Source organism: Podarcis melisellensis (genome assembly GCF_964234715.1).
Source record: "Podarcis melisellensis genome assembly, chromosome: 18".
Classification (NCBI taxonomy): domain Eukaryota; kingdom Metazoa; phylum Chordata; class Lepidosauria; order Squamata; family Lacertidae; genus Podarcis; species Podarcis melisellensis.
In genome coordinates this window covers 3,524,190-3,541,751 of record NC_138536.1, presented here as the reverse complement: position 1 = coordinate 3,541,751, position 17,562 = coordinate 3,524,190, and the positions used below count along the sequence as shown (strand labels likewise).

The following is a 17,562-nucleotide window of genomic DNA, read 5'->3' as shown; positions in this document are numbered from 1 at the left end:
CAGCGACCTCTGTGCCACATTTAGGCGGCATTTTGATCAAAGCGTTTACAAAGAACTTGTTCTTTTAAAGCGGCTAGACTATGGAACTCCTTGCCTATTGATATCGGGGCAGGATACTCTTTTTGGCACTGGCAAAAACCTTTCTGTATAGGCACGCCTCCCCAGATGTTTAGAAAGTAGACGGGGGGGTTGATCTGCTTTCAACCTATTCTTATTTAAACTTTGCAAATGTCTTACATTTTGCCGCTGTTCATTTTTCAAAGTGACCGTTTTATGGCTTCATATTTTATTTTATTTTTGTAAACCGCTTTGAGATGTTTTGTTTTTTAAAAGCGCTGTATACCTTTTATGGAACAAATAAAGACAGGATTTTTGAGGGTCCAAACCAAACTCCTTTCCTCAGACGCCCAAGAGATGGTGACCCAAAACGTCCCACCGTGGAGCGGCTCTTGTGAATTTCAAACACCGAGAAAGGAATGCAAAAGGTATTAATATTATTATTATTATTATTATTATTATTATTATTATTATTATTAATTTTATTAGTTTGGAGCAAACATCTTAGAAGTCACAGCAATGTCAGTGTTGCTGTCTGGACCCCTTTAAAAAAGAGTGTGCAGTTTGTTGACAAAGTACCTTATTATTCTTATTCTTATTATTAACAACCTAGTTTTCCTTGTAGTAAATATCGCCTCCCGTGTCTCATTCATGCCTCTCGCTCTGTAGACCCACCTGGCCGCGAGCCAACAATTTTAAAAGACACTCGGCATAAATAACCCTCGCTGTTTTCCTTTTGGGTGGTTTGCATTTGGCAAATCGAGACCAAAATCTACAGGGGGGAGATGGTGGGGTTTGTGGCTAGTTATCTTTTAGCTTCCATCAGGGCTTCTGTCTTCTATATCCCAGAAAGCATGGAAAGGTACAAATATTATTGCTAATAATAATAATAATAATAGACGGTGGGGTTTGTGGCTAGTTATCTTTTAGCTTCCATTAGGGCTTCTATATCCCAGAAAAAAGGGAAAGGTACAAATATTATTGCTAATAATAATAATAATAATAATAATAATAATATGACGTTGACGGGTCATGCATCTTTTGACTTCACCCTTACTCCAAAGCAAATCCAGCTGCATTCGATGGGTTTGCTCTTGCGTAAAAAGTATGTGGAAATTAAACTTGGCTGCCACAAAACGAGGAAGGGGTTTGCTATAGAACAAAATTTGAAAAGCGAGAAATAATATTAAATAAAAAATAAAAAGGCCAGAAGCAGATATTTGGATCCACCAAAAATATTTCAGTGGTTAGTACTTGGGAGCAGGGAGGGAAAACGTTGACGGCAGTGGGAGCTAAAGGTAACTATACATGGCTGTATTTTTGCCTCGGACGTCAAAAAACAGGTCTGGTTAAAAGTGAAGAGCAAGGATATTCCAGCTCAGCTTCTTCTGTCTTTTTTATTTTTATTTTTTTTTGGACACGTGGGGAGGAAATTGCTAAATGCCCTGAGCACTCTCATGATGGAGCAGGCGGAAAAAAATCAAAAATAAAAACCTTACACTAAAGCAGACCTTTCTCTGGGTGGATGGAGGGGGTTGTTTGCCAGGGATCGGAACGTCCCCCGCTAACCTATAAACACAAAAAGTCTCCCAGCCGCGCACCACCACCGGATCTAGACAGAGAAATGGATAACATGAATATTACAGGCGACACATTCCGACAGCTGGCGGAGGGACAATCCAATTGCACTGGTGAGCATCGTAAAACAGAGCTTAAAATAAACCTGGACCACAGTAAGCAGGAAGTGGTGTCTGTGGTATTGTGGGGGCTGTAAGCACCCCCCAAAAAAGATTTAGGGATAAGGTGAAGCTATAGAAGAAGTATAGATTAGGGCAGGGGCCAGCAAACTTTTTCAGAAGGGGGCCGGTCCACTGTCCCTCAGACCTTGCGGGGGCCAGACTATTTTTTTTGGGGGGGGGGAATGAACGAATTCCTATGCCCCACAAATAACCCAGAGATGCATTTGAAATAAAAGCACACATTCTGCTCATGTAAAAAGACCAGGCAGGCCCCACTGATAACCCAGAGATGCATTTTAAATAAAAGGACACATTCTGCTCATGTAAAAACATGCTGATTCCCAGACCGTCCGCGGGCCGGATTTAGAAGGCGATTGGGCCGGATCCGGCCTTAGTTTGCCTACCCATGGGTAACAGAGACGGGCCCAGCTTTGAAGGCAATGGAATAAAAAATATGACTACGATCCCTAGCAGATGAATTGAAACTATAGAGTGCAACTCAGTTCTGCCTGTTCATATCAAATTGTCTACTCTTGAGTAGAATTCAGCTGGCTACACTCTAAAATCTTTTTTTTTTCCTGGCTGCTCTGAAAGAAAGAGTTGTCTAGACCTATTGAAATTAATAGACCCAACTCATTTGTGTATGGTAATTTCAATAGGTCTGCTGGAAGTAAATCTTGGTTGGATTCAACCTAGATGGATAGAAGATGATAGTAGATGATAGATGATAGATAGATAGATAGATAGATAGATAGATAGATAGATAGATGATAGATAGATAGATAGATAGATAGATAGATAGATAGATAGATAGATAGACGATAGATAGATATAGATGATAGATAGATAGATAAATAGATAGATAGATAGATAGATAGAAAGAATAGGGGAAAGAGGCCACCTTTGCCCAAATGTCTCTTAGTCCCAGTGTTTTCTCACGAAACTCTTATCCAGAAAACCTTTAAGCGTATTCCACAGTCCTGATCCCTCCCGTAAATGAAGCTTATGCACACAGCAATTGTCCTTGCTCCCTCACACCGGTGTAAGATCCCGATAGCTGGATCCAGCCCAATGAAGGCCCATCCAGTCCAGTCCACTCCAAGCAGGACCCGAGTTCAGGAGAAGCAACTCTCCCCATCTGCGATTCCCTGGCACTGAGAAGCATTGACTGCTTCCAACAACAAAGGGAGAAGACCCCTGGCTATGGTTTCCGTATCCGCCGTAACACACCCCCCCTTCTAAAATAAACTTCAGGGGAATCCCCACCGCAAGTTTCACCCCCAACCTGTCCGTGCTGTCAAAATTTAGATGCCAAGCTCTTCAAGGCCAGGGGATACACCCTGTAAAGAATGTAGGATATGAACTTGCGTATAGCTGCTAGAGGGAGCGTCTCCATCCCCATCATTCTACCCGGACCCTGAGGTCCAGCTCTGAGGGCCTTCTGGCGGTTCCCTCCCTGCGAGAAGCAAGGTTACAGGGAAAAAGGCAGAGGGCCTTCTCAGTGGTGGCGCCCGCCCTGTGGAACACCCTCCCGTCCGATGTCAAGGAAATAAACAACTACCTGACTTTTAGAAGACATCTGAAGGCAGCCCTGTTTAGGGAAGGTTTTAATGTTTGAAGTTTTATTGTGCTTTTAATATTCTGTTGGGAGCTGCCCAGAGTGGCTGGGGAAACCCAGCCAGATGGGCGGGGTGTTGTTGTTGTTGTTGTTGTTGTTGTTGTTGTTGTTGTTATTAAATGCAACACACCCGCTACAAGCAAATATACAATATCCGTGTGCATGCCTATAAAAGTACAGTGGTACCTCGGGTTACAGACGCTTCAGGTTACAGACTCCGCTAACCCAGAAATAGTACCTCGGGTTAAGAACTTTGCTTCAGGATGAGAACAGAAATCGTGCTCCGGCGGCACAGCGGCAGCAGGAGGCCCCATTAGCTAAAGTGGTGCTTCAGGTTAAGAACAGTTTCAGGTTAAGAACGGACCTCCGGAACGAATTAAGTCCTTAACCCGAGGTACCACTGTATGCACTGGTGTATTTCAAAGCTATGTTCCTACCTAGTCAATTCCAGTGTAATTCCTCTTGCATTATATATCTATATAGATATAGATATATCTGCAAATATATGAAGTACTGCCCTATGGACCCTCTTAAGGTGGTGAAGGCCGCGGAGGGAGCCCTCTTGGTAGTTTCTCCACCATCAGAGGTTTGGGGAGGCAGTGGTCCAGGAGAGGAGAGGTCCTTCTTTGTGGTGGCCCCTAAGCTGTGGAACTCCATCCTCACAAAGGTATGCCTGGCACCTTCATTCTACAGCAGGGGCCAGCAAACGTTTTCAGCAGGGGGCCGGTCCACTGTCCCTCAGACCTTGTGGGGGGCCGGACTATTTTTTTGGGGGGGGGGTGAACGAATTCCTATGCCCCACAAATAACCCAGAGATGCATTTTAAATCAAAGGGCACATTCTACTCATGTAAAAACACGCTGATTCCCAGACTGTCCGCGGGCTGGATTTAGAAGGCGATTGGGCCGGATCCAGCCCCCGGGCCTTCATTTGCCTATCCATGTTCTACAGCTTCCTGAAGACGCACCTCTTTATCCCGGCCTTTGAGAGTCTTAGGACCCACCGCCTTATTTTCATGATTGCAAGTTGTTTTAAAGTTTTTTAACATTGTAACTCACCCTTAGTTTGCCTACCCATGGTGTAGACACATTTTATTTCACTTTGTATCACGCGCAAACAGGCTTGCAGCTTTTACCCCAGCCTTTCTATGAGAGACCACCAGAATGAAACGATACACAACAAAAAAAGGTTTGTGTATGTGTCTGCATACATATACAAAATAGTGTATTACCCCTTAGAGATTTCCAGCCTACTCAGCAGATTAAAAACGCTATACACACCCACCCACAAACACCCACACATGTTCAGATACATGGAATGTGTGCAATATCTATGAAATATACATTTCTGTGTGCATGGACATTCCATATATATATGCTACATATGGTGTATTTCCACGAAACGTGTTGGACAGCCGAATGTATCCACGCCGGTGCGCTATACGCATAGTTTTATGTATGCATCACGACAACGACAACAAAAGCTATAACCTGAGCTGTGCATACCTATAGACTTAGCCAGCGATGCCCCCAACCTTTGAAAACTGGGGTGCCCCCGTACGCCCCACTACTTTCAAAATGCACAGAAACCGTAGGCGCTTTGAAATATATCTATTAAGATGTACGTGGTGGGCGATAGCACAGATATAACTGAACCAAGGTGGAACAAACATGGGTGGGAAACTGACAGGAATAGGCTGGGTTTTTATTTTTTGCAAGTGGACCCAATCGCTTGGCGTGTGGAGCTTTCTTCGAGCAAGTTGAACTTGAAATAAAGCTTTTTAAAGGTTTTTTTTTGGGGGGGAGGGATGGGGCACGTAGCCGCCCAGCGATCCTGGGGAAAAGTCCCATCTTTACTCGGCAAAGCAGCATGAAGCTTCTCCTTCATTTCGAATTCAGCACGGAGACGGCATCTGGATGCGAAATGAATAACCTGTGGGGAAAGGAATTGTGCTCCCTAGAGAGAAAGAAAGAGAGAGAACACACACAAAAAAAATCTAGTCGGAGAAATTGGACCTTGTTTGCATCTGCCGTTTATTAACCGTGCGGCCTATCCACCTCAGAGAGGCGCTAAGCGGATTTAACGGTTTGGAAAAGAGGGGGACAGGCCAAGGAAACGTTTGAAGGGATTTTTGAGGCGAGAACTTATTCTTTCTTTTTAAGGTGTATAACCCTATCCCCAAAAGCACGAGGTTTTAAAAAAATGAGGTGAGGGGAAGGAAGGCAGAGGCAGAGAGAGGCAGAGACCTTCTGCGAGGCGGGGTGAGGATTCCAGTTCCTACTGAGTCTGTTTTTTTGTGTACAGGGCCAGGGGCGAATGCATTCCTGCGGGAGATTCTGGAATGGAAAAGAAGGTAACGCAGACTGGCCCTGGAGGAGGGCAACCGAGAATCTGCAAAAGAACCATTGGTTTAATTTATTTATTGAAGAATACATCCATGAGAAAAGCAGGACTGTGTCCGGATAGCCAAGACACGAGAAAGAGGAGATATCTCAAAAGCACGCACACATAAAAAAACCAATTGGTCAACTCTGTGGAGGGAACCGGGAAGGGGGAAGCAGCCATATTTGAAAGTCGTTGGGGGAAAGTTTGGGAGTTGTTGTGGCCCTTGCTCCAGGCCAACAAATCTGAGCTGCGTCACCAATGCCTTCACCCTCCTCCTACACAACATGGACTGAGATCTTCAGCCTACGGGGTTGCAAGGACCAGTTTCATCTGCAAGGAGGTGGCAGGCAGCCATTTTGCCAGGCGGTACCTTGCGGCGGCGGGGATAGCCGTTCGGCGAATGAAGCAGACCGGCTTGCCCTGCCAATGAAGGAAGGGGATCTTGCCGTACATCCAGGGGGGGCATTTCGCGGGGCGAGATATCGCCAAAGCAGAGAGATTGCAGGCACCTGGTGGAAGAGGCTTTGGAGGACATGAAGATGTCTCTACCCCATCTGAACGTGCCTCAAAGCTTGGATTCAGATTTCGGCCGTGCCAATTAAGGCAGCAGAGAATGTCAAAGAAGCCTGGCCTCCTCATAGCCCAGCTTTCTGCCCCAAGAGATGGACCCAGGTCTCACCACTCACAACCGGCATTTGGGGCAGTCAGATCGGACTTTGGTCCGAGGAGAAGCCGTTGAAAGATGCCCTTACACGTTTCGTTTTCAGGCGGTCCCAAACGTGTGAAGCCGTTCATTCGGGAAGAGAAAGGGGAGCATGAGAGCTGGGTCTTGACTGCGCGAATCTTCGCGGGGTACCCTGAAGGCCTTAAGGCTATTGGGATGGGCCTGAATTGACCCAGATAAAAGTGCAAAGGGATGTTGCCCCTCCTAGGTGACAGAACACCTACTTTGAATAATAATAATAATAATAATAATAATAATAATAATAATAATAAATAATTTTATTTATATCCCGCCCTCCCCAGCCGAAGCTGGGCTCAGGGCGGCTAACAACAATCAAAATAGTCCAACATTCTAAAAACATTCATTATAAAATTAATTAAAATCAAATTGATAGCAACCATCAAGCAAAATTCTGTGCAGATTGCCAGAGGAGGGGGTCAGGCTGTGCCCTGGCCAAAGGCCTGGTGGAACAGCTTTGTCTTGCAGGCCCTGCGGAAAGATGCCAAGTCCCGCAGGGCCCTGGTCTCTTGTGACAGAGCGTTCCACCAGATTGGAGCCGCGGCCGAGAAAGCCCTGGCTCTAGTTGAGGCCAGCCTAACCTCTCTGTGGCCTGGGATCTTTAGGATGTTTTTATTTGCAGACCGTAAGTTTCTCTGTGGGGCATACCAGGAGAGGCGGTCCCGTAGGTACGAGGGTCCTAGGCCGTATAGGGCTTTATAGGGCTTGAAAGAGGAAGGTCACTGGTTCGATCCCCTGCGGCACAGAATCACAGGATTGTAGGGTGGGGAGGGACCCAAAGAATAATCTAGTCCAACCCCCGTGCATGCAGGAATCACAACATGGGAGGTAGGGATGCGGAATGCCTGCTTCTTGAAACCCTGGGGAGCCCTTGCCGTACTGAGTTGGTAAAAGGCGGCCTTCCCACGTTCCTATTTAGGACGTCTAAGTGGAGAATTTTAGCTGGACACAATGGGGTTAGCCCCCAAGACAGCTCCTCGGGGCCACGTTGCCCAACATCTGTCTAGAAACATCTGCATTCTGGTTCCGACCACAACCAGCCCTGGAAAGCCCACAAGCCAGTCGCTATCTGGAAAGCTCCTCATCTCCCTATCAAGAAGAGCAGCTTCAGGTAGCTCACATCAAGGAGACAGATACTGAAATCGTCTGCAAGACCCAGCGAGTCTCCTCCACATGGCCAAGCTGTTGCGCCATCACGAACCCAGGAGGGGCAAACGGTCCCTCCCCTCCGCTGCCCCCCAAGAACTTCTTTGTGGTCAAGCGTGGAGTCGACGACCACATGTTTACAGCCAGAGGAGACTGGCCGTCACGTCAAAGTTTTTTTTATATATAAAGAAAATATATATATATATAATGATGATGATGATAATAAAAATTGGAGGAAGGAAAACACTTGTGTAGCTAAATACAGGCCAGGGGGGCAAAGGAAGATGAAATAATGGGATGTACCTGCGTTGACAATCGAGAAAGAAAATAGCCGGCCATTTACCCGTCTCTCTCTATCTCTATCTCTCTCCCCCCCTTCCACAGAGATTGATATATATAAATGTGGGGGCCTTTTCAGGAATTACATTTGCCGGCAGGAAAACTGTCATTCCGGAATTACTCCAAAACTGCCCATTACACCGTTGCAGGTTGGATGTAGCCGAGAAACAAATCTTTGCCTCTGTTACGTTCGAAATGATTTATCCAATCATGCCGGCACGAAGAACTAGAATTTGCTCGGGCTTCTGACGGAATCGTCACCCCCTTCTCAGAACGGGGCTGTTTTTAAAAACTTTTCTCTTGCACACATTTCCACACACACAAAAGCAACGATTTTATCAACACAATTTTTTTTTAAAGCATGGTGATTGATATGTGTGTGTGTGACTCCGCCAAAGTTGATTCGACCCTCTGGTGGTGGCGATACAATGGAGCCGCCTCAGAATATCGGCTTTATGGAGAATTAGGCTCCAAGCACCAAGAAAGTATTACGTCCTAGTCATTAGATGGAAAGATTAAAATAAAGAGTCCGAGAGGGGAGGGGGGAAGAAGACAAGCGAAAGGCAGGCACTCCTGGCGAAACCCTACAAAAATATTGGGGCTGTAAAATCCACACACCCTTTTGGGTGCCAATCTGATGGCAAAGCCATTTAAGAAATGAAAACCAATTGTGGTGCCCCGAGATATGAAACATAAGATTCACTGCCTGCCGCCGGTCAACTTTTGTAGTTCCATTGAGGCAATATCCGCCCTCCTCCGACCTCAATACCCCACCACCACCAATCAACAATTCCACTGTTTGTGGCACTGATGTATTCTCCGCGAGCATACAAACCAATATGGAAACTAGTCTCTTTCCAAGTTGCGGAATATAAACATGGCGGCCGTCTTCGGAGATGGGTCTAGGAGAAGCTCGGCCTTTGATTCCGGCTCAGCTTCGTTTTGGGGGGTTTTGGGGGTGGAAACACCATGCCCCCCCCCACAAACACACCCCTTCATTCAAACCCAGAAAAGTGCATCCGTCCCGGCCCATGTACCTAACCCGACCCTCCCGCTGTGATTTCAATCAACAGCCGACACAGAGACATATTTAATAAACATCTCTCCACATTCTCCGGACCCACGGCGACCACATAAAACACGGCGGCGGGTCGAAGATATCAAGGATGCCTGCGGGTGATCTAAAATTGCGTTGGGAAGGGGCGACTGCTTCCCGCGTCTCAATTTACAATTGATTTTTAATTTAGACGCAATTATCAAGGAGGGCATCCCTCTCTCTCTCTCTCTCATTTTTTTACCGGGTGAGTCACATGTGCCCTGGGATGGAAAGGGATGGCAGGGATAGAATGGGGAGGACGGGATGAGCAAAGAGATATAGATAAACACACATATGACCATGCAAGGTTTATTGTTTTGAATGACTCCCCGTCTCGCAAAGAGAGGGATAAGGTACCATCCAATAGTATCCATTACATGTATTCAGATTCCTCCTTTTTTTAAATTGTGAGGCAACTGCTGGTCTGCGATGGATATATCGCCCAGTCCAAAATTGCCAACTTTGGGTGTGCATATATTTCGCCAATCTGTACTGGGTCAGTACTGGGGAAACCGGGTTTTCTTCCCTTATGTTTCATGGATTATTATTATTCTCTAAAGTCCTTGGAATCTTTCAGTAGTGAGAATCACTGTCCAAAAAAGGAAACATGGGCTAATCGGTGTTATTCAAATGCAGAGGGTGATCTTTTACTGCTCCAGGTTGTAGGCCATTGCTGCCTTTGAAGTCCTCGGATGGATTCCATATCCCTCGGGATCCGCTCTCCCCATGTGGAGCCAGCTGCCCATGCAATGGACCTTTCAGGCCACTTGACTTTAGGCCACAGAAGACCCATTCTCTCATCCTACGCCCTATAAGATTCGCAGCATCGTTGACCGGATTTTGCGACGGTCAATGTCAAGAACCACACCTGATTTGTCTCTCCCCACTGCCACCTCAAAGAAGTAATAATTGAGGAAGGGTGTGTGTGAAGGGGTTTAAGCCAGCAGAGGAGAAGATAGTAAAAAAAAAACCACAGAGGAACCCTGAGATTTCCTGTGCAAACGCCACCGATCTGAAACCAAATTGAGCGACGGTGCAAGATGCAAATTCATACCAAAGTAGCAGAAACAGAAGACGGGGGGACCACAACAGCTTAGGACATGGGTAGGCAAACTAAGGCCAGGATCCGGCCCAGTCGCCTTCTCAAACCAGCCTGTGGACGGTCCGGGAATCAGCATGTTTTTACATGAGTAGAATGTGTCCTTTTATTTAAAATGCATATCTGGGTTATTTGTGGGGCCTGCCTGGTGTTTTTACATGAGTAGAATGTGTGGTTTTATTTAAAATGCACCTCTGCATTATTTGTGGGGCGTAGGAATTCATTCATTATTATTATTTTCAAAATATAGTCCGCCCCCCCAACAAGGTCTGAGGGACAGGGAACCGGCCCCCTGTTAAAAAATTTTTGTTGACCCCTGGCTTAGGATGAGTCCACACTAGGTATGACCATTGCTGGTTTTAGGTGGCTAAAACCACTGGCTTCCTTCCATTCCTCAATTCCATATTCTTGCTTTTTTAAAAAAAAAAAAAGTTTAGATCCCTGCCTCCACCAGAACACACAGTGTATAACCAGCAGGTATTGCTGCTGCCATGCTAAACATTCATTTGTTCGTGACAGGGAGGGAATACGACAAATTAGGATAGTGGCCCAAATAAGTCTCTGTTTCCTAAAAGCTACGGATTGTATTCAACGTTAAGACATAACTCAGGAGAGCAGATCCATTGAAATCAAGGGAGATGGTTGTCTGAGGTCCGTTCAGTTCAGTGAGTCTACTCTGAGTAGGATTTGGGTCGGGCAGAGCCCTGCATCGTGGGCCTTGGGAGAGGGGCAATCTCAAGGCTGAATAGGACACAACGGTTCTCGTTAAGCCATCATAGCGATGGACAGCGACGTGAGGAAATCATACATGCAAACATCACCAACATAAACCACACCATTGCCGTCCCAAAGGATGTTCACCTTTGCGGCAAGAAATCTTACACCACGCGAACATAGGCGACGTATCTATTGTGGTCTTAAGGCGGGACCACCAGCTTTCGTTTTGATCAATCCCACATATATATATTAATGAAAAGGAGGGAAGATGGGGGACCCCAAAAAAGCCCATTGCAAAAATGCAAAATCACCCAGGGAAATATAATCCCTGTGAAGGTCGGAGGTTGCAGTCCCCAAAGCCAGAGTCAGCCCCAAATACTAGGTGAGCAATGGAAGGAGAGCGTAGAAACAGGGTATTGTCTCGATGGGGCTTGCAAACTCCTGGTTGTGGGCGAAGAAGAGGCCACAGATGCCCACTGGGTTACGGGCGGCCCCCAGATGTTTCGTACCAGACCCCGACCCTGCTGGTCAGTAATTCAGGAAGCCGGATTTAGGGAGGCCGAGTCGGCCTGGCGAACCGACCACCTTCCCCCCGGCGCGACCCGCTACAGAGGTCCTCATTGAAAAGAGGTCACGAATTCCCCTCAAATTTTAAAACATTTCATCTCCAGAATGAAGGACCTCATTCATAATGGCAGGAAACGGGCTAGGGGGTGTGGGACAGAGAGAGAGAGAGAGAGATTTTGCTATTAAAGGTTCCCTTCGGAGCTTTCTCACAGCGAGAGTGGGGACCGGAGGGGGGGGAATTATCTTCCACTGAGATGTGGGTATATATGGAGAAAACGGGGGGTGGGTGAGTGGGGGTGGCTGACTTTCTCTGAAAGCTGGGCACCGGGCAAATATTTTTATTCCACGTTTCGCCAGGTTTCTGCACAACCGGAAAGGTTCGCTTTTGCATTCGCGAACAGATTTACTTCATTTTGTTTGCTGCCCATTCAGCAAGGAGCCGAGTGGGCCTGCAACAATAGCCATTTTTGCTGGTGCCGTGGAGCAAAGGAACAGGAAGACGCATCAAAGCCTCCAAGCAGAGAAGGGGCCCCCGGACTCTCGAAATTTTGCACCCGCAAATAATTTGAGACTGTTCCGGGCAAAAACGGCCAAAGCTTTCTATTTAGAAAAATTGCATGTAAATCAAAGGGAGTTCAGTGGAACATGCTCCAGTAACTGGCCTATTTAACACACCTGGGGAGGTGGGGGTGTGTGCCACAGATTGTCTAAAAGCGCATAAAGAAATCAGGTGCCCCAGGATTTTTAAGTTTTAAATGGGGGGGGGGATACAAACACTGAAAAAAAACTGAAAACACTGAAACAAAGTTCAGATAAGAAACAATAAGAAGCAACTAACGTTTTCTCATTGCTCTTTAATTTAAGGGGGATTTCAAAACAAAAGGAGGAGGATTGGTGTTTTTTTTTGGGGGGGGTATCTTTTAAATAAAAATTATCTGCAACATTTAAGGGGTTTTAGGGAGGAGGTGGAGGGGGGAATGGCCCGATGCGCCATCAGAATTTTGGACGTGGTCCAAACATCCTGTTTCTCAACTGCTTGAGACTTCAGAAAGCTGTTACAAGCTCTCAAAGAGAGAAGGGAAACCATCCATTTCTGGAACCGCACGCTTATGGTGGACAGAGAAAGAGGGTCCCCCCCCAAAAGAGCCGCACAGCCCCCTCCCTCCCAGCTGATTGCTCTAATTCATGTTCATGTTGTAAGATCTGGAAGGTGGGGGTGTTCTTCCATTTGGGGGGTACCAGAAATGGGCGCAGCACACCGAGATTGACCCAGAAACCAATTCCAAAAGCCGGCTGGGGTGTACCTGAAGTTCACAGCCAAGGCTGTAGGTCGTGGACTCCCTTGCCCAATAAATCCTTAGAAAGCAGGGAAGGATGGAGGGGGAAAGCTAACCTACTTCGCCATCACGTAAGAGAAAACCTTACGAAGCCATGATGAGCTTCGCTAACCTTTCAGCGCTCCATAGAGAGAGTCGCCCGGCTTTCGAAGCAACTTAGAAGTATCCCCATGGAGTCTATGGCTGCAAGCCGGTTTGGAAATGAATGTTCCTTACTTTATTTTTATTTTATTTTATTAAAAAAAACTTTTATTTCCCTTCTAAGATTTTTGAAGGAGCAGGCAAGAGATGGTTTTGACCAGCAGGTTATAGGTTGGGGGGAAAACACAAGGAAACAGGACAAAAACGGTCTCCTCTCCAGTGTGTGTGTGTGTGTGTGTGTGTGTGTGTGTGTGTGTGTGTGTAAGAGAGAGAACTGGTGTTTTAATTTGACAAGATGCAACCCTGTAAGTGACGCGTAATTGATTTTACAGTCTGCAGTTCTGCTGAAAACTGTTATCATTTTGTTCCTCTTGGCTGCCCAGAATTACAACTTCCGAGAATTGACTTCTGGAAGAATGATTTCCCTCCTCAACACACACACACACACACACACACACACACTCTTCGGTGGTTCAGATTCCAAACGTAAAACAGCTGTTAAGAAAAAATATATTTCTGTAACCCCACCACCACCGCCGCCTCAATTGTTTTTATATCTGGCTTGGAAGGTGGGGGGGAGGCGACACAGACCGCAGCAAAACTTCTCGAACTTAAGCCTTGAAAAAACGGGGAAACAGATAGATGAAAATATTCAAACAGCCCTGCTATATAGGAACACGCACTCAGAATCTGTCAGCCTCAAGACAAACTGATAAATCCCCCCCCCCCCAATTCTTCAAAATAAGGCAAAGTAAGTCCAAAAGTTTGACAAAAAAAACCTGGCATATCAGTTATCCCAAAGAGACTGACAATATCATCATTCATAGAGGGATAGATCAGAAATAAGCCCCATTGAGTTCAATAGGGGAAACTGGGGGGGGGGGGAGAGAGAATCACTTTCCACTTAGCAAAGAATTAATCACAGAGGGTTGTGTCCCAACTAAGTTCTGCACCTTTGAAATTAATGGACCGCAGTTAGTTGCATCTGTTAAGTTCAATGGATATGGTCTGAGCAGGACTTCACACTGGGTGCAAACCCAGAAGTTGTGTCTGAACGGGAGTTTGTCTCGACAAGCTAGATGCAATTCAGTACACAGGAGCGTGGTGGGAGTTTAGAAAGAAGGGCATTTCACACAGAGATATAGCAACCCTTTTCTGCCTGAAAGTTTTGCTCTGGTTTCTCTCGAATTATTTACCACACACAGAGAGAGAGACACTTGTGGGGCAAACTTCCTCCAGGCCGTGTGTGAAAACCCTGGTTTTCCTGGCCATGACTTTGAACGACAGACAGAGAGACAGGATAATAATTTTTTAAAAACCCCACACTTTTAAAAACCATTCCTCCTTCCAACAGTGACATCACTGGCAAGACCGGGCTTCCTTTTACATCATAATAATTTTCAGGCAAGTCCGCAAAAAAGGCACATTTGAGTAGGATGAGAAGAGGTTCCCCAAGTATCAGCCTGCGAGATTTATTTATTTTTCCCTTCTAAAAAGAAGTTTCGCCATTCCTCCCGAATCTTCCAACGCAAAAATAGATGGACAAAATAATAATAATAATAATAATAATAATAATAATAATAATAATAATAATAATGGGAGTATAACAGTGCCTTGTGTGCATCATCCCTTTGGGGCTACAGCCGCCGCCACCCAAAACATGCACACCCAAAAACTGACAGGGCAAGAGTCCCCGAGGTCTAAAACATGCAATAAGACAGGGGGGTCTCCTCCTGCCCCCCCCTCCATCCTACCTGGGATTGCTTTTGTTCCAGTACACCGCATAGCGATCAGAGATAATTTTGCTGCTGTCGTCCGTCCACACGCAAACCCCAATCAGGGCCACCAGAAACACAGCTACCTCCAAATTCGGCATCGTAACCCCCCTTCTCCTCCACTTTCTTCCACCTCTTCTCCCCTTCTTTCTTTTGTTCCCCTGAAAGCTGCGGGGAATTTTTGTGGGTGTGTTTAGGAAAAAGGCAACCGGGTCATTGCACTTTGCACAAGCGCTTTCTGGCAGATAGCTCTTTCGGTGCGTTTTTTTCGGGGAGGTTAGGTCTCCCCTGGACAGTCCAGGCTGTTTCCTGTGTCTCTCCTCCACCTCCTCCTCCTCCTCCTTTCACTTCTCTCTCTCTCTCTCTCTTGGTGCAAACTATCGCACGCACATCCCTAATTCATTCCATGGGGGAGAATCCCAATAGCTCTCGCTGGCTGAATGGTCCTTCTTTTCTCGTGAAAGGTGGCGGATATAGACAAGCGTCCTGGTAGCCAAAATATACTGCAAATCAGCGTTTTGCAAGAGCGCATTGGTGGGGCGATCAGAATTTCTTTTTGCAACAAAAGGCTTCTTAATAGATAGACAAGAGATGTGTGCTATCTAGGAACACATAGGGTGCGGCGTGGGTCTTCCCACACTCCCTAAGAAGACATCACTGCAACTTTTGGGTCCCAGGGTCTGAGTTACTCCCAGCTCTGTCAAACTCTTCATCAATGGAGCAGGGAAGAGAGAGCTTCCATCTCTAAGAAACCGGGTAACTTGGGCTCAAAAATACTGGAGGAAGTACACGGTGGCTGAGAGGTTACAGGAGGGAACCTCGGCATGTCGTACAACTGCCCCAGAATCTCCCCACTCTTCCTGGGGGGTGGGGAAGAGAGAGGGAAATTGCAAATTGCTGTGGAGTCAGCAAGCAAACTTTGAGGTGCCCGCTCGTATATCGAGAGCTGCTAATCCTAGCATATCATTTGAAAAAAATAAATAAAAAGGCCACCAACCGACCACTTGGCATTCAAACAAATTCCTGGTTTCCAAAAAGAAGTTTTGAAAAAATTGAAATGAAATAAAAACCTTGTCGAGGGCTTTCCTTCTGCAATTTGCAACCGGTTGGCTGAAAAGATGAGATGAATTTCTTGCACAAGGAAGGAAAGAAAGAAGGAATCATGCCCCCCCCCCAAAGAATGAGGACTCAAAACTTGCTCCCGGGTTTGGGTTGTTTCTTTTTTCAAAGCAGAGAAAAGATGCCTTGTGGTTCTTCGGCTTCTGTTTGTAATAGATGGGACCCCCGTGTTGTCTTTTCCTGAAGAAATGGAAGAAGGAAGGAAGGAAGATGTAAATAACACAAAGTTTTGCGGTGAGAGGGAGTGGTTCGTCCCCTTGCGAAAAGCACGAAGTGAAATCTTGCTCTCTCTCTCTCATGAGAAAGGAAAGAATGAAAAGAAAAGAAAAAAAGGGGGTAATCTTACTTTCCTTCCCCTTTTCACTCAACCACCTCCCCTTTTTTATTGTGCCACCTAAGCTTTCCTTGCAACTGGTAAGAAGGGGGAAAAAGGGGGGCATTAAGATTGCAAGTTGGGGGGGGTGGGGAGGCCTTCAAACAACACCTCCCCCCTCCTCTCCCACATCCCCCCCTCCAAAAATGCAAAAAAATTAAATTAATACTATACCAAATGCCTCCCCCTCCCAACACACAATTTGCAAGATTTCATTTTCAATGCATGCATTTCATCATTTTCTTTCCTGAATAAAACATGCTTGCCCCCACCTTGAGGTTTTGTTATTTTCCTGGTGGCACCAAAAACAAAAACAAAAAAATCCCTCTGTGTATAATTTTTTTTAAAGGTTCTTTTCCCCTTTCTGTGGATTCTTTTAAGCCTTACCGCTGCACGCTCTCTCTCTCCCTCCCTCTCTTTCTGCTTTATTTTAATCCCCCCTTTTTTTGCCTTCAATGCCTTTTTTTTTCCTTTTGCAAAAAAAAAAGAAAAAAGAGAGACCTGCCTTCCTTTCCGTGCCCCCCCCCTCTACTCTTGATACAGAAACATTGTTACCACTTGGCCGGTCAGCCTAAAGTAACCACATCCCTCTCTCTCTCTCTCTCTCTCTCTCTCTCTCTCTCTCTCTCTCTCTCTCTCCCCTTTCCCCAGCAATGTCTCCCCCCCCCCACAAGCACTCAACAGGGGCGGGGCCCCCAAGTCTCAAGGTTGGTTGGCCGGTGACGCTGAGCCACACCCCCCACCAAAGCCATGTGGGTCTCCTTTTTCCTGGAGATTTTTTTATTTTTTTTAAAGTCAATTTCAGCTCTGTTGAGGAGGGAGAGAGAGAGGAAGGAGAATGAGAGTGGGGGGGGGGGAGCCCCAGAAGGAAAGAGCGTGGAAATGGAGGAGGAGGGGGGGGGTCATTTAAAAAAAAAAACATCTTTGCAAGAAGTCAACGCAGCAGCTGGAAAGAGATTTTCCCCTTTCAGGTGCAAGCCAGAAATCCAAAGCTTTCTTTAAAGTGGGGGTCTTCCCCCCCAAAAAAATAAGACTGGATGCTAATGGTGGTGAAGAAAAGGGGGGTTCCTTTTTTTTTACAAGGGGGGGTCTTCATTCCTTTGTCTTTAACCTGCTTGCAGATTATGATTATATTGGCCAGCTAGCTTTCCCTACTCAGAGTAGACCCACTGAAAATCTAGTGTTCTAGTTGAGGACTTCAGTGGCTGCAAGCCCACTGTTGCTGCTGCTGTCGACGCTCGTTTACTTATTTGTTTATTATCGCCGCTGGTTTATCAACCGCCTTCCGAGGTTGGTTTGCACGCAAGATAGT

At 46.2% G+C, this 17,562-nt stretch overlaps 1 protein-coding gene across 1 annotated transcript in view; it reads right to left on the bottom strand.

Annotated features, from left to right (window-relative positions):
• Window positions 1-15,080, bottom strand: part of EFNA2 (ephrin A2) — a 175,358-nt gene extending 160,278 nt beyond the window's left edge. The window contains exon 1 of the mRNA XM_081895938.1: window positions 14,738-15,080. Coding sequence (XP_081752064.1) covers window positions 14,738-14,859 — 122 coding nt within the window. The 5' untranslated portion in view covers window positions 14,860-15,080. The remainder of the gene's footprint in view (window positions 1-14,737) is intronic.
• Between the last annotated feature and the right edge of the window lie 2,482 nt (window positions 15,081-17,562).